Source organism: Zosterops lateralis (assembly GCF_965231275.1).
Source record: "Zosterops lateralis genome assembly, chromosome: 33".
In the NCBI taxonomy this organism is placed as follows: Eukaryota; Metazoa; Chordata; class Aves; order Passeriformes; family Zosteropidae; genus Zosterops; species Zosterops lateralis.
The window spans coordinates 3,174,974-3,198,237 of NC_139793.1; the positions used below are offsets into that span (position 1 = coordinate 3,174,974).

Here is a 23,264-nt window from a genome sequence, read left to right on the forward strand (position 1 = left end):
GGGTTTTGGGGTGCAGCATTTGGGATACAAAAAGGGCATTTTGGGGTGCAGGATTTGGGGTAAAAAGTGGGAATTTTGGGGTGTAATGAAGGATTTAGGGATTCAGGATTTGGGGATAAAAAGTGGGAATTTTGGGGGTGCAGGGGGGGATTTTGGGGGGTTCAGGTGAGCCCTGGGGTGCTCCCTCTTTTCCCAACCTCCCCTCCCTCACCCACAGAGGCCTCAGCCCCCAGCCCGGGCCCCCCGACCCCCCCGGCCCCCCCAAAAAAGGGGCTTTTCACCGACGACCTGCACAGGCTGGTGGATGAGTGGGTGCAGGACACGGCCAGGGCACAGGTGGGGGCCTGGGGGGGATTTTGGGGGATCTGGAGGATCATTTGAGGGGTCTGGGGGAACCTGCATCCCATTTTGGGGGGTCTGTGGGGGCTTTTGGGGGGCTCCCCTCCCTCTTTTTGGGGGGATTTTTGGGGTCTGGGGGATGATTTGGGGGTCTGGAGGGGTCCTGCATCCCATTTTTGGGGTGCTGGGGGTAATTTTGGGGGGCTGGAGTGGCTCCCCATCTCCTTTTTGGGGACCTGGGGGGATTTTTGGGGGGCTGAGGGGATCATTTGGGGGGGCTGGAGGGGTCCTGCATCCCCTTTTTGGGTGTCTGAGGGGATTTTTGGGGTCTGGGAGTGTCTTTTACCCCTTTTTGGGGTCTGGGGGGACCCCCAAACTCCTTTCTCCATATCAGGGCTGCGTGGGGGTCCTCACATTCATTTTTTGGGGTCTGGGGGGACATTTTGGGAACTCTGGGATTGTCCTTCACCCCTTTTTGGGGTCTGGGGGACCCTCAAAACTCAGTGATGGGTGGGGGTCCCCAAACTCATTTTTTGGGGTTTGGGGGGTCTGGGGTTCTCCTTTACCCCTTTTTGGGGTCTGGGGGGGGGTGGGGGTTTGGGGACTCTGTTGTTCTCTTTTACCCCTTTTTGGGGTCTGGGGGCACCCCCAAAACTCAGAGGTGGGTGGGGGTCCCCAAACTCATTTTTGGGGGTCTGGGGGAGTTTTTTGGGGAGTCTGGGGTTCTCCTTTACCCCTTTTTGGGCTCTGGGAGGGACCCCATACTCCTTTTCCTGTATCAGGGCTGGGTGGGGGTCCCCACATTCATTTTTAGGGTCTGGGGGGGGCGCATTTTGGGGACTCTGGGGTTGTCCTTAACCCCTTTTCGGGCTCTGGGGGGTTTTGGGGATTCTGGGGTTGTCTTTTACCCCTTTTTGGGGGTCTGGGGGGGTTTGGGGATTCTGGGGTTGTCCTTTACCCTTTTTGGGGTCTGGGGGGGTTTGGGGAGTCTGAGAGTGTCTTTTATCCTTTTTTTGGGGTCTGGGGTCCCCCCCAGCCCTGACCCCCCCTGTTTCCCCCCCAGGCCGCCTCCTCGTGGGTCTCCACGCTGCGCGGCGCCCGCGGGACCCCCCGGCGATGGGGGGAGCTGCCGCCCCCCAAACCCGCCCTGCGAGGGGGGGGCAGCCCCCTCCCCCCGGGGGCCGAGTGAGGGGCCCGGACCCCCAAATTACCCTGGATTTTGAGTCAAAACTCCGAAATTTGGCGTCAAAACACCCAATTTTTGGGTCAAAACCCCCAAAATTTGGGTAAAAAAACCCTGAAAATTTGGGTCAAAAGACCCAAAATTTGGGTCGAAACTCCCAGATTTTGTGTTAAAACCTCCAGATTTTGCGTCAAAACCTCCAATTTTTGGGACAAAACCTCCAATTTTTGGGACAAAATCTCCAATTTTTGGGTTAAAACTCCGAAATTTTGAGTCAAAACCTCCAGATTTTGGGTCAAAACACCCAATTTTTGGGACAAAACCTCCAGGTTTTAGGTCAAACCCCCCAATTTTGGATCAAAACACCAAATTTTTTGGGTGAAACCCTCCAATTTCTGGGTCAAAATCTCCAATTTTAGCGTCAAACCTCCCAGATTTTGGGTCAACCCCCCAAATTTTGGGTCAAAACCTCCAATTTTTGGGTCAATCTCCCCAGATTTTGGGTTAAACCCCCCAATTTTTGGCCCCCAAATCACTTTGTGTCACTCGTTTTACCCCTTCCCGCATTGGGTGACCCCAAATTTCCTCATTTCACCCCAAAATTCCCCTTTTTTGGGGGGTCCTGTGGTGTGGCCCCCATTTCTGGCCCCAAAATTGCCTTTTTTTGCCTGAAAATTCCCTTTTTTTTTTTTTTTTTCTGAACCCCCTTTTCAGCCTCAATTCACCCCCCAAAAATTCCCCTTTTTAGGATATTTGACCCCTCCCAATTTCTGACCCCAAAACCACCTCACTTTGACCCCAAATCCCCCTTTTTGGCCCTAAAAATAAATCTGTATTTTATCCCAACTTCCCCTTTTTTGGGTCATAACCCCCTTTTCGAGGTGACCCCAATTTCTGGTGCCCAAATCTCCTCATTTCACCCCCAAAACTCCCTTTTTTTGTGCTCTGCCCACCCCAAATCCCTCCTTTTTTCCCCTAAAAAATCCCTTTTTGGGGTTTTTCCCTTTCTGCATGAGGTGACCCCGTTTTTTAACCCCAAAATCACCTCGTTTCACCCCCAAAAAATCCCATTTTTTGTGGCCTTTTCCACCTCTTTTTCACACCCCCTGAATGTGCCCCAAAATTGCCTCGTTTCACCCCAAAAAAACCACTTTTGGGCCCTTTTTTTACCCCTTTCACCGAATTACCCCACTTTTCCCTCCCCAAAATCACATAATTTCACCCCAAAAATCTCTTTAAGGGTCTTCCCTTCCCCCTCTGTTCATCACCCCAAATTTTCAGCCCCAAAATCTCCTCATTTCACACAAAAAAATTCCCCTTTTTTCAAGCCTTGTCGCTCTTTTTGTCCCCACACGAAACGACCCCAATTTTTAACCCCCAAACAGCCTCGTTTTGCCTCAAAACACAAAGAGTTGGACCCCAACCTCTCATTTATCCTCAAAATTCCATTTTTTTTCCCTCAGAGCTCCCTTTTTTTTCACAAAATTCCCATTTTTTCCCCTCAAAACTCCCATTTTTTCGTGATTTTTTTTTTCCTCCCGCTCATCTACCTCACCCCTTCACCAACCCAGCGAGGTTTCGGGGTGAATTCTCGGCTGTTCTGGGCTCGCGAGGGTGGGCGAGGCGTTTGGTTTTGCGGGGGGAAAATTGTTAAAAAGCGCGGACAAAAAAAAAAAAAAGAAAAGAAAAAAAAAAAGAAAAAAAAAAGAAAAAAAAAAAGAAAAAGTCTTGAAATTTAAGAAATAATAAAAGGCCTGGCTTGGTGCGCGCCACTCTCAAAATGGCGGCGGGCTCGCCACACTCAAGATGGCGGCCGGGTCACTTGCATCACACTCAAGATGGCAGCACTAGCCACGCTCAAGATGGCGCCCCTCGCACCACACTCAAGATGGCGGCCCCACCACACTCAAGATGGCGGCCCCACTCCCCGCCCACCCAATGGGGTCGTTCCGTCCTTCCTAAAATGGCGCCCGCGCCCTTCCCAAGATGGCGGCGCGACGCGGTCAAAATGGCGCCCGAGCCCCGCCCTCTCCCTCCCCGTTTCCGCGTTTGAATAAAACTTTCCCGGGCGGCCCGGAGCGCGCAGAGGCCGCGGCGGCGGCGGCAGCACCGGGCCCGGCACCGGCAGCGGCGGCGGCCACCGGGCGGAGGCGGAGGAGCGGCCGCCAGAAGCGCCGGGCCTTGGCGGGGCGGGCCGCGGCCTGGCCGGGAGGTGGCGGTGGGGGGGGCTCAGGCCTCGCCGCGTCCCGCAGGCCTCGGGGGGGTCCCGCCGGCCTTTGGGGGGGCTCAGAGGCTTTTTGGGGATCCCCAACAGCTTTTTGGGGTGTCCCGGGGGTTTTTAGGGGGTCTCGGAGACCCCAGAGCGCGGGGAGAGGGGATCCCGGGCCCTGCGGCCCGGCCGGGGCTCCTCACACTCCTCAGGGGGCGAGGGGACCCTGCGGGAGCTTTTTTTGGGGTCTCTGAGCCCTAAACCCCCCCCCAGATCCCGAGTGACCCTCGTGGGGGGCTCCAAACACCTTTAAACCCTTTTAGGGGAGATTTTAGCTCTTCATTAAATACTTGAGGGGGGTCCCAATTCTCCTCAGGCCGTTCTGGGGTGTCCCCGGCCCGTGGAGGATTTTTTTGGTTTTTTTGTTTTTTTTTTTTTTTTTTCGTGTCCCCCAAATTCCCCTCAGGGCCTCCCGCGGGCCGCGTTTTGGGGAGCAGCTGAGGGGTTGGTTTTGGGGTATTATTTATTTTTGAGGGAGTATATTGGGGGGGGTGTTACTGAGAAGGGTTTTTTTGCGGGGCAGTTTTTTGGGGGGTGTTTGGGGGGTTTTGAGGCTTTTTTGGGGGCATTTGAGGCTGTTTTTTGAGGGAGTCTGAGGTGGTTTTTTGATTATTGGGGTTTTTTTTGGGGGAGGGTTTGAGGCTGTTTTGGGGGTCTTGTTGGGGCTGTTTCAGGGGGATTTTGGGGCTGTTTTAAGGGCAATTTTTGAGGCTGTTTCTGAGGAGGGTCAAGGCGGTTTTTTAATTTTGGGTTATTTTTGGGGGGGAGTTTTGAAGCTGTTTTAGGGGTCTTATTGGAGCTGTTTCAGGGGGATTTTGAGGCTGTTTTAGGGCGATTTTGAGTCCGTTTTTGAGGGGTTCTGAGGCGGTTTTTTTGATTTTTGGGTTTTTTTTTTTTGAGGGGGTTTTTGGGGGGATTTTGAGGCTGTTTTAGGGCAATTTTGAAGCTGTTTTAGGGCAATTTTGAGGGGTTCTGAGACGGTTTTTGAGGGGTTCTGAGGTTTTTTTTATTTTGGGGGGGTTTTGAGTTTTTTTGGGGGGGCTTTTGGCGCTGTTTTAGGGGGATTTTGACACTGTTTTTGGGGGGATTTTGAGGCTGTTTTAAGGGGAATTTTGAAGCTATTTTAGGGCGATTTTGAGGCCGTTTTTGAGGGGATTTGAAGCCATTTTTTGATTTTTGGGGTGGGTTTTTTTGCGGGTATTTTGGGGGTGCCGATGTCCCGGGGCGGGGCAGCCCGCGGGGGTCCCTAGGGCGGGGCAGGGGGGGGCGGGGGTCGCCCCGGGGCCCGGCCATGGCCTCGGTGCCCGTGTACTGCCTGTGCCGCCTGCCCTACGACGTGACTCGGTTCATGATCGAGTGCGACGCCTGCCAGGACTGGTTCCATGGCAGGTGCGACTGGGGGCACTGGGATGGGGATGGGAAGGCACTGGGAAAGACTGGGAGCACTGGGATGGGGATGGAGAGGCACTGGGAGCACTGGGATGAGGACTGGGGGGCACTGGGAGCACTGGGATGGGGATGGAGAGGCACTGGGAGCACTGGGATGAGGATTGGGGGGCACTGGGAAGGACTGGGAGCACTGGGATGGGGATGCGGAGGGACTGGGAGCACTGGGATGGAGGTGGAAAGGCACTGGGATGAGGATGGGGAAGGCACTGGGAGCACTGGGGTGGAGATGCGAAGGGACTGGGAGGTACTGGGGGGAGGCACTGGGAAGGACTGGGGGGTACTGGGAAAAGTCTGGGAAGGACTGGAGTGGAGTGGGACAGATTTGGATGGCACTGGGAGGCACTGGGAGCACTGGGATGGGGATAGGGGGACACTGGGAGCACTGGGATGGAGATGGGAAGGCACTGGGAGGGACTGAGACAGGGATGGGGGGCACTGGGAGCACTGGGATGGGGATGGGGGAGGTACTGGGAGCACTGGGATGGAGATGGGAAGGCACTGGGAGGGACTGGGAGCGCTGGGATGGGGGGAGGTACTTGGGGGGAGGCACTGGGAAGGGCTGGGGGATACTGGGACAGGTCTGGGGGCACTAGGAAGGACTGGAAGCACTGGGATGGGGCTGGGAGGCATTGGGAGGCACTGGGAAGGACTGGAGGGGACTGAGACAAATCTGGGAGGCACTGGGATGGGCATGGGGGGGACTGGGAGGTATCTGGGAGGTCCCGGGGGGACTGGGACAAGTCTGAGAGGCACTGGGGAGGACTGGGAGCACTGGGATGGGGATGGAGGAGCACTGGGAGGTACTGGGGGGGACCCAGAGGAGTCTGGGATGTACTGGGAAGGACTGGGAGGTATCTGAGGGGCACTGGGAGGTATCTGGTGGGTACTGGGACAAGTCTGGGGGGCACTGGGAGGTATCTGGGAAGGATTGGGAAAATTCTGAGAGGTACTGGGGAGGACTGGGAGCACTGGGACGGGGCTGGGGGGGATTGGGAGGGACTGGGGCAAGTCTGGGGGGCACTGAGGGGTTCTGGGGGGGATTAGGGGGGAACTGGGAGGGACTGGGAGAAGTCCAGGGGTACTGGAAGGGTCTGGGGGTGTACTGGGAAGGACTAGGAAGGGTTTTGGGGGGCACTGGAGGGTCCATGAGGGGCTTGGGGTGTACTGGGAAGGAGTCAGGGAGGAACTGGGGATTACTGGGAGGGACAAAGAGTTCTGGGCTGTGGTGGAGGTTACTGGGGAGGCGCCTGGTGGTTACTGGGAGGCACTGGTGGTTATTGGGGAGGTGCCTGGTGATTATTGGGAGGCACTGGTGGTTACTGGGGTGCCCCCACAGCTGCGTGGGGGTGGAGGAGGAGGCGGCGGCCGAGATCGACCTGTACCACTGTCCCCAGTGCGCCGTGCTCAGGGGGCCCTCCGTCAGTGAGTGCGCTGGGGGGACTGGGGGGACTGGGGCTTGCTCTCTGTCAGAGGAGACTGGGAGGGACTGGGATGGGGGGAGTGGGAGCCTTCTGTCACTGTCCCCACCCGTGTCCCTGTGTCCCCACTGGTGTCCCAGTTGTCTCACAAATGTTGGTGTGTCTCTGTCTCCGTGACCGTCCCTATGTCGCTGTGTGTCCCTGTCCCCATGGGTGACTCTGTGTGTCCCTGTCCCCAAGGCTGTCCCTATGTCCCCATGCTGTCCGTGTCCCTGTGGCTGTCCCTGTCCCCCGTGTGTCCCTGTCCCCACGCTGTCCCTGTGGCTGTCCCTGTGTCCCCACACTATCCCTGTCCCCATGGCTGTCCCTGTGTTCCCACACTGTCCCTGTCCCCACGCTGTTCCTGTGTCCCCATGGCTGTCCCTGTGGCTGTCCTTGTGGCTGTCCCTGTCCCCCCGCTGTCCCTGTGGCTGTCCCTGTCCCCACACTGTCCCTGTGTGTCCCTGTCCCCTCACTGTCCCTGTCCCGCAGTGAAGCGGCGCCGTGGCCCCCCGAAGGCCCCGGAGCAGGACCCCGGGCGCCCGGCCCGCACCGGCAGTGCCCAGTTCATCCGGGAGCTGCGGGGCCGCACCTTCCCCAGGTGAGGGCGGGGGACAGGGGGGCAGTGTCAGTGATGGTCAGTGCCCATGGGGGTCAGTGCCCGTGATGGTCAGTGCCCACAAGGGTCAGTGTCAGTGAGGGTCAGTGCCAGGTGATGGTCAGTTCCAGGTGTGGGTCGGTGATGGTCAATGCCAGTGATGGTCAGTTCCAGGTGTGGGTCAATGCCAGTGACGGTCAGTTCCAGGTGTGGGTCAGTGCCGGTGATGGTCAGTGCTGGTGATGGTCAGTTCCAGGTGTGGGTCAGTGTCCATGGGGGTCAGTGCCAGGTGTGGGTCAGTTTCAGGTGTTGGTCAATGCCAGTGATGGTCAGTCCTAGTGAAGGTCAGTCCAGGTGTGGGTCAGTGCTGGTGATGGTTAATCCTAGTAACGATCAGTGTCAGTGATGGTCACTTCCAGGTGTAGGTCAGCGTTGGTGATGGTCAGTTCCGGATGTGGATTAGTCCCAGTGCAGGTCAGTTCTAGGTGTTGGTCAGTCCCAGATGGAGGTCAGTTCCAGTGATGGTCAGTCCCAGTGATGGTCAGTCCCAGGTGTGGGTCAGTGTCAGTGATGGTCAGTGTCGGTGGGGGTCAGTGCCAGGTGTGACAGTCTCAGGTGTTGGTCAGTCCTAGTGAGGTCAGTCCAGGTGTAGGTCGGTTGCAGGTGTTGGTCAGTGCCACAATGGTCAGTCCCAGGTGTGGGTCAGTACCTGTGAGGGTTAGTGCCAGGTGTGGGTCAGTGCCAGAGATGGTCAGTCACAGGTATTGGTCATTCTCAGTGAGGGTCAATCCCAGTGAGGGTCAGTCCAGGCACTGGTCAGTCCTGGGGGGTCTCCAGGGCCCCCTGTTCCCCCCCAGCTCAGACAAGGTGCTGCTGACCCAGTGGATGGTGAGGGGGTCCTGGGGGGTGTTGGTCACTCTGGGGAGTGTCAGTCATTCCAGGGGGGTGTTGGTCACTCCCAAGGAGGTATTAGTCACTCCCAGGGTGATGTTGGTCACTCCCAGGTGGTGTCAGTTGGGCTAGGTGATGTTGGTCACTCTCAGGGGGGTGTCAGTCACTCCCAGGGGGTATTGGTCACTCCTAAGGAGGTGTCGGTCACTCCCAGGAGGTGTTGGTGACTCTCAGGGGTTGTGGGTCACTCCCAAGGAGGTGCTGGTCACTCCCAGAGAGGTGTTGGTCACTCCCAGGGGGTGTTGGTCACTCCCAGGGGGTGTTGGTCACTCCCAAGGAGGTGTTGGTCACTCCCAGGGGGTGTTGGTCACTCCCAAGGAGGTGTTGGTCACTCCCAGGGGGTGTTGGTGACTCCCGGGAGGGCGTGGGTCACTCCCAGGGGGTGTCAGTCACTCCCAGGATGGTGTTGGTCACTCCCAGGGGGGTGTGGGTCACTCCCAGGGGGTGTTGGTCACTCCCAGGGGGCGTGGGTCACTCCCAGGGGGTGTTGGTCACTCCCAGGGGGGTGTGGGTCACTCCCAGGGGGTGTTGGTCACTCCCAGGGGGCGTGGGTCACTCCCAGGGGGTGTTGGTCACTCCCAGGGGGGTGTTGGTCACTCCCAGGGGGGTGTGGGTCACTCCCAGGGGGGTGTTGGTCACTCCCAGGGGGTGTGGGTCACTCCCAGGGGTCATTGTCCCCCAGTGTGGACAAGGTGCTGCTGTGGCCCTGTTGATGATCAGGGGCTGGGGGTCCCTAAAGGAACAGGGGGATCCCTGTAGGGTTGGGGGGTCCCTGTGGGAGTCAGGGGGTCCCAGGGAGGGTCTCACCCTCCCCTCATTGCCCCCCTAGTACAGACAAGGTGTTACTGCAGCCCAGCCAATTGTCAGGGGCTGGAGGTCCCTGGTCCCTATAGGGGTTGGAGGGGTCCCTGTAAGGGTTGGGGGATCCCTGTAGGGGTTGAGGGAGTCCCTGTGAGGGTCAGAGGGTCTTGGGGGTGTCTCACCCACCTCATTGCCCCCCAGTGCAGACAAGGTGCTGCTGCTGCCCAGCCAATGGTCAGGGGCTGGGGGTCCCTATAGGAACACGGGGATCCCTGTAGGAGTTGTGGGGTCCCTGTGGGGTTCAAGGGGTCCTGGATCACTCCTGGGGGGTCTCACTCCCCCTTCATTGCCCCCCCCCCCACTGCAGACGAGGTGCTCCTCAAGCCCAGCAGGGCCCAGCTGATGATCAGGGGTTGGGGGGTCTCTATAGGGGTTGGGCGGTCTGTATAAGGGTTGGGGGGGTCCCTGTGGGAGTCAGGGGGTCTCATGGGGGGTCAGGGGGTCTCAGGGGGGTCTCAGGGGGGTCTCACTCCCCCTCACTGCCCCCCAGTGCGGATGAGGTTCTCCTCAAGCCCAGCGGGGCCCAGCTGACCGTGGAGTACCTGGAGGAGAACAGCTTCAGCGTCCCCATCCTGGTGTCCCGGCACGAGGGGCTGGGCATGACCCTGCCGCCCCCCTCCTTCACCCCCCGCGACGTCCTGCACCACGTTGGTCAGTCTGGGGGGCTTTGGGGGGATTTTGGGGGGATTTTGGGAGGTCTAGGGGTGTCAGGGGGTCCTCAGGACCCCCAATTAGGGGCAGAGTCGCCCCTAGACCTTCACCCCCCAAGGCATCCTGCACCACATCAGTGAGTCTGGGGGGTTTTGGGGGGTCTAGGAGTGATTTTGGGGGTGTCTGAGTGGGTCGGGGGTTCCCAGCACCTCACATGAGGGGCAGGGCCACCCCTAGATCTTCACCCCTGCGATGTTCTGCACTTTGTCAGTGAATCCAGGGGGGATCTGGGGGTGTCTGGGGAGCTTTGGGGTGGCCGGGGGGGGACTTCTGGAGTGTCTGAGGGGGCTTTTGGAGTGTCTGGGGGGTCAGGGGTTCCCAGGACCCCACATTAGGGGCAGGGTCAACCCTAGACCTTCACCCCCTCTGATGTCCTGCACCACATTGGTGAGTCCCAGGGGATTTTGAGGGCCCCTCCAGCCAGTTTTGGGGTGCTCAGGGATGTTTTTGGGGTGGTTTTTGGGACACTCAGGGATGTTTTGGGATTCACAGGCGCTGACAAGGTGGTGGTAGTGCTGGATGCAGGCCGCCAGGCCGAGCTGAGGATGTTTTGGGATGTTCAGGAATGGTTTTGGGGTGGTTTTTGGGGCACTCAAGATGTTTTTGGGGTCCCCAGGCGCTGACAAGGTGGTGGCAGTGCTGGATGCAGGCCGCCAGGCCGAGCTGAGGATGTTTTGGGATGTTCAGGGATGTTTTTGGGGCACTCAGGGATGTTTTTGGGGCACTCAGGGATATTTTTGGGCCCCCAGGTGCTGACAAGGTGGTGGCAGTGCTGGACGCCGGCCGCCAGGCCGAGCTGAGGATGCGCCTTGGGGATTTCGTGTCCTACCTGGGCGGGCCCCGGCGCGAGCGAGTGCTGAGCGTCACCGGCCTCGAGTTCTCCGACACGCGGTGGGTGTTCCCAGTGCTCCCAGTGCCCCCTCCCAGTGCCCCCTCCAGGGCTCCCAGTGCCCCCTCCCAGTCCTCCCAGTGCCTCCTCCCAGTGCTCCTCCCAGTGCCCCCTCCCAGTGCCTCCAGTGCCCCCTCCCAGGGCTCCCAGTCCTCCCAGTGCTCCCACATCATTCTAGTCCCTCCTAGTGCTCCCAGTGCCTCCCAGTTCCTTCCAGTCCCTGCCAGCACCTCCCAGTGCTCCCAGTGCCTCCCAGTAACTCCTGGTCCTTCCCAGTGCCACCCAGTCTCTCCTAGTGCTCCCAGTGCCTCCCAGTGCTCCCTCCCAGTAACTCCCAGTTCCTTCCAGTGCCACCCAGTCCCTGCCAGTGCTCCCTAGTGCTCCCAGTGTCTCCCAGTGCTACCTGGTCCCTGCCAGTGCTCCCAGCTCCTCCCAGTGCTCCAAGTCACTCCCAGTGTTCCCAGTGCCTCCCCCTTTCCTCCTCATCCAACCCCAGGGACCCCCAAAATCCCAGATCTTCCCTCCAGGGACCCCAAAATCCCAAATCTTCCCTCCTCCAACCGCAGGGACCTCCCAAATCCCAGATCCCAAAATCCCAGATCCCATTGCATCATTTCCACCCTGGGGTACCCCCGGTTCCATGGGGGGGTCCCCAACCCCTGACCCTTCATTTTTTAGGGTCCCCAACCCCATGACCCCCCATTTTTGGGCTCCCCATCCCCCTGACCCCCCATTTTTTAGGGTCCCCAACCCCTGACCCCCTATTTTTTGGACTCCTTAACACCTGACTCCCATTTTTTAGTGGTCTGACCCCCCATTTTTTAGGGTCCTCAACCCCTGACCCCCATTTTTGGGGTCCCCATCCCCTTGACCCTTCCTTTTTTGGCTTCCCCAACTCTTGACCCCCCATTTTTTTGGCGTCCCTAACCCCTGACCTCCCATTTTTGGGTCCCCCAGACTGTCCAACCTGGTGCAGACCCCTCGGATCGTGCGGAAACTGTCGTGGGTGGAGAACCTGTGGCCGGGGGAGTCGGCGCGGGAGCGGCCGAGCGTCCAGAAGTTCTGCCTGATGGGGGCCAGGGACAGCTACAGCGACTTCCACATCGACTGCGCCGGCACCTCCGCCTGGCACCACGTCCTCAGGGTACCGGGGGGGGGATTTGGGGGGGTCTTGGGGATTTTTGAGGGGGTTTATAGGGGATTTGGGGGGTTTTTGGGGGAATTGGGGCTGGGGGTGTCGGGCTACAGCGACTTCCACATCGACTGCGCTGGCACCTCCGCCTGGCACCACGTCCTCAGGGTATCGGGGGGGATTTTGGGGGGTTTATAGGGGATTTGGGGTTTTTTTGGGGAATTGGGGCTGGGAGTGTGTGGTTACATTGAGTTCCACATCGGTTGCGGTGACGTCTCAGACTGGTACCGTCATGCTTGGGGTATAAGGGGGGTTTTTGGGAGGGATCTGGGAGGTTTAGAGGGGTTTTGAGGAAAGTTAGAGGAGTTGTAGAGGGGTTTAGAGGGGTTTGGGGGGTATTTATAGGGGATTTGGGGGGAGTTATAGGGGAATTGGGGCAGTTGGGGCTGGGGGTGTCGGGCTACAGCGACTTCCACATCGACTGCGCTGGCACCTCAGCCTGGCACCACGTTCTCAGGGTATGAGGGGAGATTTGGGGGGGTTTAGGGGGTTTTGGGGGGTTTAGAGGTGATTCGAGGGGAGTTGTAGGGGATTCAGGGCAATTGGGGCTGGGGGTGTCGGGCTACAGCAATTTCCACGTTGACTGTGGGGGCAATTGGCTGCAGGAGGCTTAGGGGGGGATAAATGGGGGGGGCTGCTCCACACCTGCCCCTCACCTGTCCCAAATCCCACCTCTCACCTCACTGTCCCAACTGTCACTTGTCCTACATCCCACCCATTACCGGTGCCCTCACCTGTGCCCTCACCTGTGCCCAGGGGGAGCAGATCCCTCACCTGTGCCCTCACCTGTGCCCAGGGGGAGCAGATCTCTCACCTGTGCCCTCACCTGTGCCCAGGGGGAGCAGATCCCTCACCTGTGCCCTCACCTGTGCCCAGGGGGAGCAGATCTCTCACCTGTGCCCTCACCTGTGCCCAGGGGGAGCAGATCCCTCACCTGTGCCCTCACCTGTGCCCAGGGGGAGCAGATCTTTTACCTGGCCCGTCCCTCTGCCGCCAACCTGGCTCTGTTTGAGGCCTGGAGCAGCTCCCGGAACCAGCCTGAGCTCTTCTTCGGGGACCAGGTGGATCGGTGCTTCCGGTGCCACCTGCGCCAGGGCCAGACCCTCTTCATCCCCACAGGTGAGTGAGGGGCTGGGGGACACCTGGGTGTGGCCTCAGTGTCACCTGTGCCAGAGACAGACCCCCCCCCCCCCCCAAACATTCCCAGTGTCACCTGTGCAAGGGACAGACCCTCTTCATTCCCACAGGTGAGGGTTTGGGGGTTGGGGGACACCTGGGCATGGCCTCAGTGCCACCTGTGCCAGGGACAGAGCCCCAAAAACATCCCCAGTGTCACCTGTGTCACCTGTGCAAGGGATAGAGCCCCCAAACACATCCCCAGTGTCACCTGCGCCAGGGCTAGATCCCCACAGTGTCACCTGTGCAGGGACAGACACTCCAAACACACCCCCAGTGTCACCTGTACCAGGGACAGACACCCCCAGTGTCACCTGTGCCAGGAACAGAGCTTCAAACACACCCTCAGTGTCACTTTTGTCACCTGTGCCACAGCCAGACCCCAAATGTGACCTCAGTGTCACCTGTGCAAAGGACAGAGCCCCAAACATACTCCCAGTGCCCCTCCCAGTAGCTCCCAGTAACCCCAAAACTTCCTTAAGGATCTCCAGCAGGCCACTGCTCCCTTCCCAGTGCTCTCAGTGCCCCCTCCCAGTACCACCAGTAACCCCCAAACTTCCTCAACAAGCTGCTCCCCCCTCCCAGTGCCTCCCAGTGCTCCCAGTTTGCTCCCAGTAACCCCAAAACTTCTTTAAGAGTCTCCAGCAAGCCGCTCCCCCTTCCCAGTGAATCCCAGTGGATCCCATTGCCCCTCCCAGTGCCTCCCAATTTGCGCCCAGTAACCCCAAAACTTCCTTCATTGTGTCCAGCAAGCAACTCCCCTCTTCCAGGAGATCCCAGTGGATCCCAGTGCCCTCCTGCAGCTCCTCCTGCAGCTCCTCCTGCAGCTCCCAGTAACTCCCAGTTTGCTCCCAGTAACCCCAAACCTTCCTTAATGGTGTCTAGCAAGCCACTACTGCCCTCCCAATGCTCCCAGTGCTCCCTCACACTGCTCCCAGTGGATCCCAGTGCCTCCCCCCAGTTCCCCCAGTGCTCCCAGTTCCCATGTCTGTCCCCCCAGTTCTCCATCTGCCCAGTTCTCCCATTTCCCAGTGCTCCCAGTTCCCCCATTGCCAGTTCCCCCAGTCCCAGTGGTCCCAGTTCCCCCAGTTCTCTCGCTGTTCCTAGTTATCCCCATTTCCCCTAGCTCCCCCAGTGCTCCCAGTTCCCCCAGTTCCCCCAGTCCCAGTGGTCCCAGTTCCTCCAGCACCAGTTCTCCCAGTGTTCCCAGTTCCCTCATTGCTAATTCTCCCAGTCCCCCCAGTTCCCCTAGTCCCAGTGGTCCCAGTTCTCTCAGTGTTCCCAATTCCCAGTTCTCCCCAGTTCCCAGTTCTCTCAGTGCTCCCAGTTCCCCCAGTGCTCCCAGTTCCCCAGTCCCAGTATTCCCAGTGCTCCCAGTTTCTCCAGTGTTCCCAGTTCCCCCCATTCCCAGTGCTCCCAGTTCCCCTAGTTCCTCCAGTATTCCCAGTGCTCCCAGTTTCTCCAGTGTTCCCAGTTCCCCCAGTGTTCCCAGCTGGGTGCTGTCCCCCCAGTTGCCCCCAGTTCCCCCAGTGCTCCCAGTTTCTCCAGTGTTCCCAGTTCTCCCAGTGTTCCCAGTTCCCCCCGTTCCCAGTTTCCTCAGTTTCCCCAGTTCCCAGTCCTCTCAGTCCCCCCAATTCCCAGTGCTCCCAGTTCTCCCAGTGTTCCCCAGTCCCCACAGTGTTCCCAGTCCCCCCACTTCCGCCAGGCCCCCACAGTGTTCCCAGTTTGGTGCTGTCCCCTCAGTGTTCTCAGTCCCCCAAATTCTCAGTTCCCCCAGTGTTCCCAGTCCCCCCAGTGTTCCCAGTGTTCCAAGTTGGTGCTGTCCCCCCAGTTCCCAGTGCCCCCAGTGTTCCCAGTTCCCCCAGTGCTCCCAGCTGGGTGCTGTCCCCTAAATTCCCCCCAGTTAGTTCTGTGCTGTCCCCCCAGTCCCCCCAGTGTTCCCAGTGCCCCCAGTCCCCCCAGTGCTCCCAGTTGGTGCTGTACCCCCAGTTCCCAGTCCCCCCAGTGCTCCCAGTCCCCCCAGTTAGTTCTGTGCTGTCCCCCAGGGTGGATCCACGCCGTGCTGACCCCCGTGGACTCTCTGGCCTTTGGGGGGCACTTCCTGCACAGCCTCAACATCGGCATGCAGCTCCGGTGGGGCCTGGGGGGGTTCTGGGGGGCTTGGGAGGGGATTTGGGGGGTTCCAGGGGGGCTGGGGGAGAGTTTGGGGAGATTTGGGGGAGTTTGGGGGGGCTGGGAGGGGCTTTGAGGGGTTTTGAGAGTGGAAAGGGGGTTTCTAGAAGGATTTTTTGAGGTCCTGGGGGGATTTGGGGGGCTGGGGAGGGGTTTTTGGAAGGGTTTTTGGGGTTCTGAGGGGATTTGGGGCAGTTTGGGGGTGCAGGGAGGGGCTTTGTGGGATTTTGGAGGAGCTCCTGGGGGTTCTGAGGGGGCTTTGGAGAGAGTTTGGGAGGGCTGGGAAGGGATTTTGGGGGTTTTGGGGGTGTTTTTGGGATTCTGGGGGTGTTTTGAGGGGGCTTTGGAAGGGTTTTGGGGGGCTTTGGGGAGTTTGGGGGTGCAGGGAGGGGCTGTGGGGGTATTTTTGGGGTTTGGGGGGGGTTTGGAAGGGTTTGGGGGGTGCTTTGGGGGTATCTTTGGGGAGAGTTTGGGGGCCTGGAGGAGAATTTGGGGCTTTTCAAAAGGTTTTGGGGGAAGTTTGAGGGTGCAGGGAGGGGCTTTTGGGGGTTCTAAAGGTATTCTGGTGGTTCTGGGTGTGTTTTGGGGGAGCTTTGGAAGGATTTTGGGGGGGCTTTTGCTGAGCCTGCAGAGCAGTTTTGGGGGACCCTCAGCCCAGCAGGGCTGTGAGGTGCCCATGACCCCCAACCCCCCCCCCCCAAAACCCCCCAAAATTCCCCCCCAGGGCGTACGAGCTGCAGCGCCGCCTCAACACTCCCGACCTGGCCAAGTTCCCCAACTTTGAGACGGTTTGTTGGTACGTGGGGAGGCACCTGCTGGACACCTTCCGAGGTGGGTGCCCCTCCTGGGGGGCTGGGGGGCCTCACACCCCTCTGGGGGGGGCTTTAAATCCATCTAGGGGGGCTTTAAATGGGTCTGGGGGACTTCAAACCCCTCTGGGGGGGCTTTAAACACATTTGGAGGGGCTTTAAATGGGTCTGGGGGGGCTTTAAATTCATTCGTGGGGGATTTAAATTATCTAGGGGGCTTGAAATTAGTCTGGGGGGGGCTTAAACCCATCTGGGGGGGCTTCAAACTGCTCTGGGGGGGCTTTAAACCTCTCGGGGGGGGCTTTAAACACATCTGGGAGGCTTCAAACATGTCTGGGGGGCTTTAAACCCCTCAGGGGGGGCTTTTAATCCATCTGGGAGGGCTTGAAATCCATCTAGGGGGGCTTTAAACCTGTTTGTGGGGGATTTAAATATGTCTGGGGGGGCTTCAAACCCCTCTGGGGGGCTTTAAACCCCTCTGGAGGGACTTTAAATGGGTCTGAGGGGGCTTTAAACCCATTTGTGGGGGATTTAAATGTATCTAGAGCAGCTTTAAATCCATCTAGGGGGCTTTAAACCCCTCTGGGAGGGCTTTAAACGTGTCTGAAGGGGATTTAAACACACTTGGGCAGGTTTTAAACACACCTGAGGGGGTTTAAACCCTTCTGGGGGGGTTTTAAATGTGTCTGGGGGAGGCTTTAAACACACCTGGGAGGAGTTTAAACATGTTTTGGGGGGCTTCAGATCCCTTTAAACACACCTGGAGAGGTTAAACCCTTCTGGTTTTTTTTTTTTTAAATGTGTCTGGGGGGGCTTAAAACTTATCTGGGGAGGCTTTAAATGTGTTGGGGGGGGATTTAAACACATCTGGGGGGTTTAAAACCCATCGGGAGGGCTTTAAACTCATTTATGGGGGCTTTAAACCCCTCTGGGGAGGCTTTAAATGTGTCTTGGGGGGTTCAAACCCCTCTAGAGGGGCTTTAAACTCATCTGGGGAGGTTTAAACCCGTCTGGGGGGGCTTTAAACACATCAAGGAGGCGTTGGGGATCCCCAAACTCCCCCTCAGGGGGATCCCACCCCCAATTCTGGGGTGTCCCTGAGTTTCCCATCCCAATTTTGGGAATTTTGGGGTGTAACCATGGTTTCCATCCCAAATTTTGGAGCATCTGCATCCCGATTTTGGGACGTCCTTGAGTTTCCCATGTCAATTTTGGGATGTTCCTGTGGTTCCCACCCCTATTTTGGGATTTCCCTGCATTTCCCACCCCAATTTTGTGGTTCTCATCCACTCTCTGCGTGAACCTCAGAATCCCTGAGTTTCCCATCCCAAATTTGGAGTTTTTGGGGTGTCCCTGAGTTTCCTACCCCGATGTTGTGGTTCCCACCCCCAAATTTGGGATTTTTGGGGAATCCCTGAGTTTCCCACCCTGATGTTGAGGTTCCCATCCCCAAATTTGGGATTTTTTGCAGTGTCCCTGAGTTTCTCATCCCAATTTGTGGTTTTTGGGATGTCCGTGTGATTCTTATCCCCAAATTCGGGGTTTTTGGGGTCCCCCTGTGGTTCTCACCCCCAAATTTGTGGATTTTGAGGTTTCCCCCGAGTTTCCCATCCCTGATTTTGGGGTTTTTGGGGGTTTCCCTGAATTTCCCATCCCAAATTTGTAGGTTTTGGGGTGTCCCCGAGTTTCCCATCCCAAATTTTTGGGTGTTTTTGGGGTGTCCCCGTGGTTCTCATCCCGCATTTTGGGGTTTTTGGGTTGTCCCTGAGTTTCCCATCCCAAATTTGGGATTTCTGGGACATCCCTGTGGTTCTCATCCCCAAATTTGTGGGTTTTGGGGTTTCCCTGAGTTTCCCATCCCCAATTTGTGGTTTTTGGGGTGTCCCCGAGTTTCCCATCCCCAAATTTGGGATTTTTGGGATGTCCCTGAGTTTCCCATCCCAAATTTGGGATTTTTGGGATGTACCTGTGGTTCTCATCCCCAAATTTGTGGGTTTTGGGGTTTCCCCAAGTTTCCCATCCCCAATTTGTGGTTTGTTGGGGTGTCCGTGTGATTCTCATCCCCAAATTTGGGGGTTTTGGGGGGTGTCCCTGAGGTTTCTATCCCCAGTTTGTGGTTTTTGGAGTATCTCTGAGTTTCCCATCCCCAATTTGTGGTTTTTTAGGGTGTCCCTGTGGTTCCCATCCCCAGTTTGTGGTTTTTGGGGTGTCCCCATGGTTCTCATCCCCAAATTTGTGGGTTTTGGGGTTTCCCCGAGTTTCCCATCCCCGATTTTGGGGTTTTTGGGGGTTTTCCTGAGTTTCCCATCCCCAATTTTTGGGTGTTTTTGGGGTTTCCCTGTGATTCTCCTCCCCAATTTGTGGTTTTTGGGCTGTCCCCGAGTTTCCCATCCCCGATTTTGGGGTTTTTGGGGGTGTTCCCGAGTTTCCCATCCCCAATTTTTGGGTGTTTTTGGGGTGTCCCCGTGGTTCCCATCCCCAAATTTGTGGGTTTTGGGGTTTTCCCGAGTTTCCCATCCCCGATTTTGGGGTTTTTGGGGTGTCCCTGAGTTTCCCACCTTGATGTTGTGGTTCTCATCCCCAAATTTGTGGTTTTTGGGGTGTCTCTGAGTTTCCCATCCCCAAATTTGGGGTTTTTGAGGTGTCTCTGGATTTCCCATCCCAGTTTTGGTGTTTTTGGGGCGCAGGGCTGCGGGAGAATCGCCGACACCCCGCGGCGTATTTGGTGCTGGGGGCCCGAGCCCTGACAGGAGCCTTCAGAGCCTGGACTCGCCGAGAGGTCTGGGGGGTTTGGGGGCTCCAAAGGGATTTTGGGGGGCTCTGGGGGGATTCTGGGGGGATCCAAAGGGATTTGGGGGGTCCAGAGTGATTTTGGGGGAATTTTGGGGCCTCCAGCAGGATTTTGAGAGGATCCAAAGGGATTTTGGGGGGCCCTGGGTATTTTGAGGGGCTCCAAAGGAATTTTGGGGGGATCCAAAGAGATTTTGGGGGAATGTTTTTGGGGTCCCAGGGGTGGGAGGTTTTTAGGGGGGAGATTTTTGGGGGGGAGATTTTTGGGGGAGGTTTTTGGGGTCTCCCCCAGTTTAACCCTTTCCCCCCCAGGTCCTGGCAGAGCACGAGCAGGAGATCCCCGAGACCGTCCGGCCGGGACAGCTGGTCAAGGAACTGGGCAGGGAGATCCGGCTGGCCGAGGTGAACTGGGAGCACTGGGACCGACTGGGAGGGAACTGGGGGCACTGGGGGGTACTGGGAGGGACTGGGGGGCACTGGGGGGTACTGGGAGGGACTAGGGGGCACTGGGGAGCACTGGGACCGACTGGGAGGGCACTGGGAGGAACAGGGGGGCACTGGGAGAGGTTTTGAGGAGATTTTGGGGCTACTGGGAGCCACTGGGAGCCACTGGGGGGCACTGGGAGGGTATTGAGGAGGTGTTGGAGTTACTGGGAGGAACTGGGAGTTACTGGGAGCCACTGGAGGGGTATTGAGAAGGTTTCAGGATTACTTGGAGGGACTGGGAGTTACTGGGGGGCACTGGGAGGAACTGGGGGGCACTGGGAGAGGTTTTGAGGTTACTGGGAGTTACTTGGGAGCTGGGGAGGGGTTTTGAGAGGGTTTTGGGGTTACTGGGAGGAACTGGGAGTGAGTGGGAATGATTGGGGGGCACTGGGGGGTTACTGGGAGCCACTGGGGGGATATTGAGAAGGTTTCAGGGGTTACTGGGAGGGACTGGGGCAGCTGGGAATTACTGGGAGGGGCACTGGGAGAGGTTTTGAGGAAGTTTCAGGGTAACTGGGGGGGACTGGGGGGCACTGGGAGGGTATTGAGGAAGTTTCGGGGTTACTGGGATTACTGGGGGGCACTGGGAGTGACTGGGGGAGGGGGATTGAGGAGGTCTCAGTGTTACTGGTCCATACTGGTCCATACTGGTCCATACTGGGGACTGTAACCCGCCCACAGGAGCTGTTCCAGCAGAGCACGGGGATGTCGGGGACCCCCTTCGGGCCCCCCTGGGGGGTCCCCAAAAAGGGGGGACCCCGAAAACCCCCCCAGAACACTCGAAACAACGACGAGGGCGGGACCCCAAACCCCCCCCAGGGACCCCAGGAGGAGGATGAGGAGGTGAGGGGGACTGGGGGGAACTGGAGGGACTGGAAAGGATTGGGGAGGGACTGGGAGGGACTGGGAGGAGATTGGGGGGAACTGGGAGGGATTGGGGAGGGACTGGGGGGAACTGGGAGGGACTGGGATGAACTGGGGAGGAACTGGGAGGGATTGGGGAGGGATTGGGGGGAACTGGGAGGGACTGGGAGGAACTGGGGGGAAACTGGAATGGACTGGGGGGGCAGTGGGAGGAACTGGGAGGGACTGGGAAGGACTGGGGTGGATTTGGGGTCCCCCCCTCAATCTCAGCCCCCCCCCCCCAGGTTGACCCCCCCAGTTCCAGCCCGGAGGAGACGGACCCCGACTCTGAGGGGGACCCCCAAATCCTGCTGGCCAATGGAGGGGCTCGGTGAGGGCTGGGGGGGTTTGGGGAGGGTCCCAGAGAGAATTTGGGGGATCCCAATGGGGTCTGGGGGGCTGGGAAGGATTTGGGGGAGTCCCAGAAGGGTTTTGGGGTGCACAGGGGGGAGTTTAGGGGTTGCAGAGAGAATTTTTGGGGGGTCCCAATGGGATTTGGGGGGCTGGGAGGGACTTGGGGGGCACTGGAGGGAATTTGGGGGGTCCCAGAAAGGTCTGGGGGGCACTGGGAGGGATTTGGGGGGGGCACTGGGGGGGTCCTAGAGAGAATTTTGGGGGGTCCCAGTGGGGTTTGGGGGGGCCTGGGAAGGGATTCGGGGGGCACTGAGGAGGGTTTGGGGTGTCCCAGAGAGAATTTCGGGGTCTCAGGGAGGTTTGGGGGGGGGGGGCGTTTTGGAGGAATCCAAGATGGATTTTGGGGGGGGGTCAGGTATGAATTTTTTGGGGTCAGGGGCAGGTTTTGGGGTCCGGGATGGATTCTGGGGGGTCAGGGCCAGGTTTTGGGTGTCCCAGGATGGATTTTTTGGGGTCAGGGCTGGATTTTGGGCTCCAGGATGGATTTAGGGGGGTCAGGGCTGGGTTTTGGGTGTCCCAGGATAGAATTTTTGGGGTCAGGGCCGGGTTTTGCGTGTCGCAGGATAGATTTTTTGGGGTGAGGGCCAGGTTTTGGGGTCCCAGGATGGATTTTTTGGGGTGAGGGCCAGGTTTTGGGGTCCAGGATGGATTTTTTGGGGTCAGGGCTAGGTTTTGCGTGTCGCAGGATAGATTTTTTGGGGTGAGGGCCGGGTTTTGGGGTCCCAGGATGGATTTTTTGGGGTCAGGGCCGGGTTTTGGGGTCCCAGGATGGATTTTTTGGGGTCAGGGCCGGGTTTTGGGGTGCCCTGATGCCCCTCCCCCGCAGGCCCCGCCGCAGCCGCCCCGGGGGTCTTTGGGGGTCCCGGCCGCCCCCATCCCCCCCCTGCTCCCCCCCCAGCTCCCCCCTGGACCTGGACTCGGAGGAGGAGCTGCAGATCGACGAGACCCCCCCGCGGAGGGGCCCGCGCCGCCTGCCCCGTGGGTACCCCAAAACACCCCAAAATCACCCCATAAATACCCAAAAAATACCCCCAAAACATCCCCAGAATACCTGCAAAACCAGCCCCAAAACATCCCCAAAACAGCCCCAAAACTACCCTAAAACCTCCTCAAAAACATCCCAAATACATCCCCAAACCCGACGCCAAAACACTCCAAAAACGCTGCACCACCTGCCCCATGAGTACCCCCAAAATCACCCCAAAAACACCCCAAAATCACCCTATAAATACCCCAAAACCCGCCCCAAAACATCCCCAAAATAATCCCAAACCTGACCCCAGAAGACCCCAAAAATATCCCAAACTTGACTCCAAAACACCCCAAAAATATCCCCAAAGTAACCCCAAATCCAACCCCAAAATAGCCCAAAACAACCCCAAAAACAGCCCCAAGACAACCCCGATCTTGACTTCAAAATACCCCAAAAATGCTGCACTGCCTACCCCATGGGTACCCAAAAACACCCTAAAATCACCCTATAAATACCCCAAAAACCGCCCCAAAACATCCCCAAAATATCCCAAAACAACCCCAAAAACAGCCCCAAAACAACCCCGATCTTGACTTCAAAATACCCCAAAAATGCTGCCCTGCCTGCCCCGTGGGCACCCCAAAAACACCCCAAAATAATCCCCAAAACACCCCCAAAACAGCCCCAAAAACACCCCAAATAAATCCAGTCCCCAATCCAGTTTTTGGGGTGTCCCCATTTTCGGGGTCCCTCATTCCCATTTTTGGGGTCCCCCCAATCCAATCCCATTTTTGGGGTCCTGATTCCCATTTTTGGGGTTCCTCAGTCCCGTTTTGGGGTCTCTCATTCCTGTTTTTGGGGTCCCCCCAAACCCAATCTCATTTTTGGGGTCCCTCATTCCCATCTTTGGGGTCCCTCCTTCCTGTTTTCGGGGTCCCTGATCCCCATTTTTGGGGTCTCCCCAATCCAATCCCATTTTGGGGTCCCTCATTCTCATTTTGGGGTCCCTCATTCCCGTTTCGGGGTCTCCCCAATCCAATCCCATTTTGGGGGTCCCTCATTTCCATTTTGGGGTCTCTTGTTCCCATTTTCAGGGTCCCTCATTCCCGTTTTTGGGGTCCCCCCGAATCCAGTCCCATTTTTGGGGTCCCTCCTTCCCACTTTGGGGTCTCTTTTTCCCATTTTTAGGGTCCCTCATTCCCGTTTTTGGGGTCCCCCCAATCCAATCCCATTTTTGGGGTCCCTCTTTCTCGTTTCGGGGTCTCCCCAATCCAATCCCCTTCTGGGGTCCCTGATTCCCATTTTTAGGGTCCCCCCAAGTCCAGTCCCATTTTGGGGTCCATGATTCCCATTTTGGGGTCCCTGACTGCCATTTTGGGGTCCCAGGGCTCCCCCGGAAGCTGCCCCGGGCCAAGCCCTGCTCGGATCCCAACCGGGTGCGGGAGCCGGGGGAGGTCGACTTCGACATCGAGGTGGGTTTGGGGGGCTTGGGGGGCTTTTGGGGGTTCACTGAGGTTTTTGTGGGGTTCATGGGGCTTTGGGGGGGCTTGGGGGGGTTTGAGGGGCATTTATTGGGGTTTTTGTGGGGTTCATGGGGGTTTGGGGGGGGCTTTTGGGGGCTCATTGGGGTTTTTGTGGGGTT

At 58.0% G+C, this 23,264-nt stretch overlaps 1 protein-coding gene across 2 annotated transcripts in view; it reads left to right on the plus strand.

Moving 5' to 3' along the window:
• Positions 1-4,871: 4,871 nt before the first annotated feature.
• Positions 4,872-23,264, plus strand: part of PHF8 (PHD finger protein 8) — a 30,124-nt gene continuing 11,731 nt past the window's right edge. For both annotated transcript variants that reach the window (XM_083881372.1, XM_083881373.1), the window contains exons 1-15: positions 4,872-5,180; positions 6,577-6,662; positions 7,190-7,298; positions 9,598-9,758; positions 10,568-10,709; positions 11,665-11,851; positions 12,856-13,018; positions 15,121-15,208; positions 15,972-16,078; positions 18,744-18,835; positions 19,159-19,248; positions 20,014-20,175; positions 20,481-20,566; positions 21,548-21,627; positions 23,009-23,094. In XM_083881372.1, the coding sequence (XP_083737498.1) occupies positions 5,083-5,180; positions 6,577-6,662; positions 7,190-7,298; positions 9,598-9,758; positions 10,568-10,709; positions 11,665-11,851; positions 12,856-13,018; positions 15,121-15,208; positions 15,972-16,078; positions 18,744-18,835; positions 19,159-19,248; positions 20,014-20,175; positions 20,481-20,566; positions 21,548-21,627; positions 23,009-23,094 (1,737 nt within the window). In that variant the 5' untranslated portion in view covers positions 4,872-5,082. The remainder of the gene's footprint in view (positions 5,181-6,576; positions 6,663-7,189; positions 7,299-9,597; positions 9,759-10,567; positions 10,710-11,664; positions 11,852-12,855; positions 13,019-15,120; positions 15,209-15,971; positions 16,079-18,743; positions 18,836-19,158; positions 19,249-20,013; positions 20,176-20,480; positions 20,567-21,547; positions 21,628-23,008; positions 23,095-23,264) is intronic.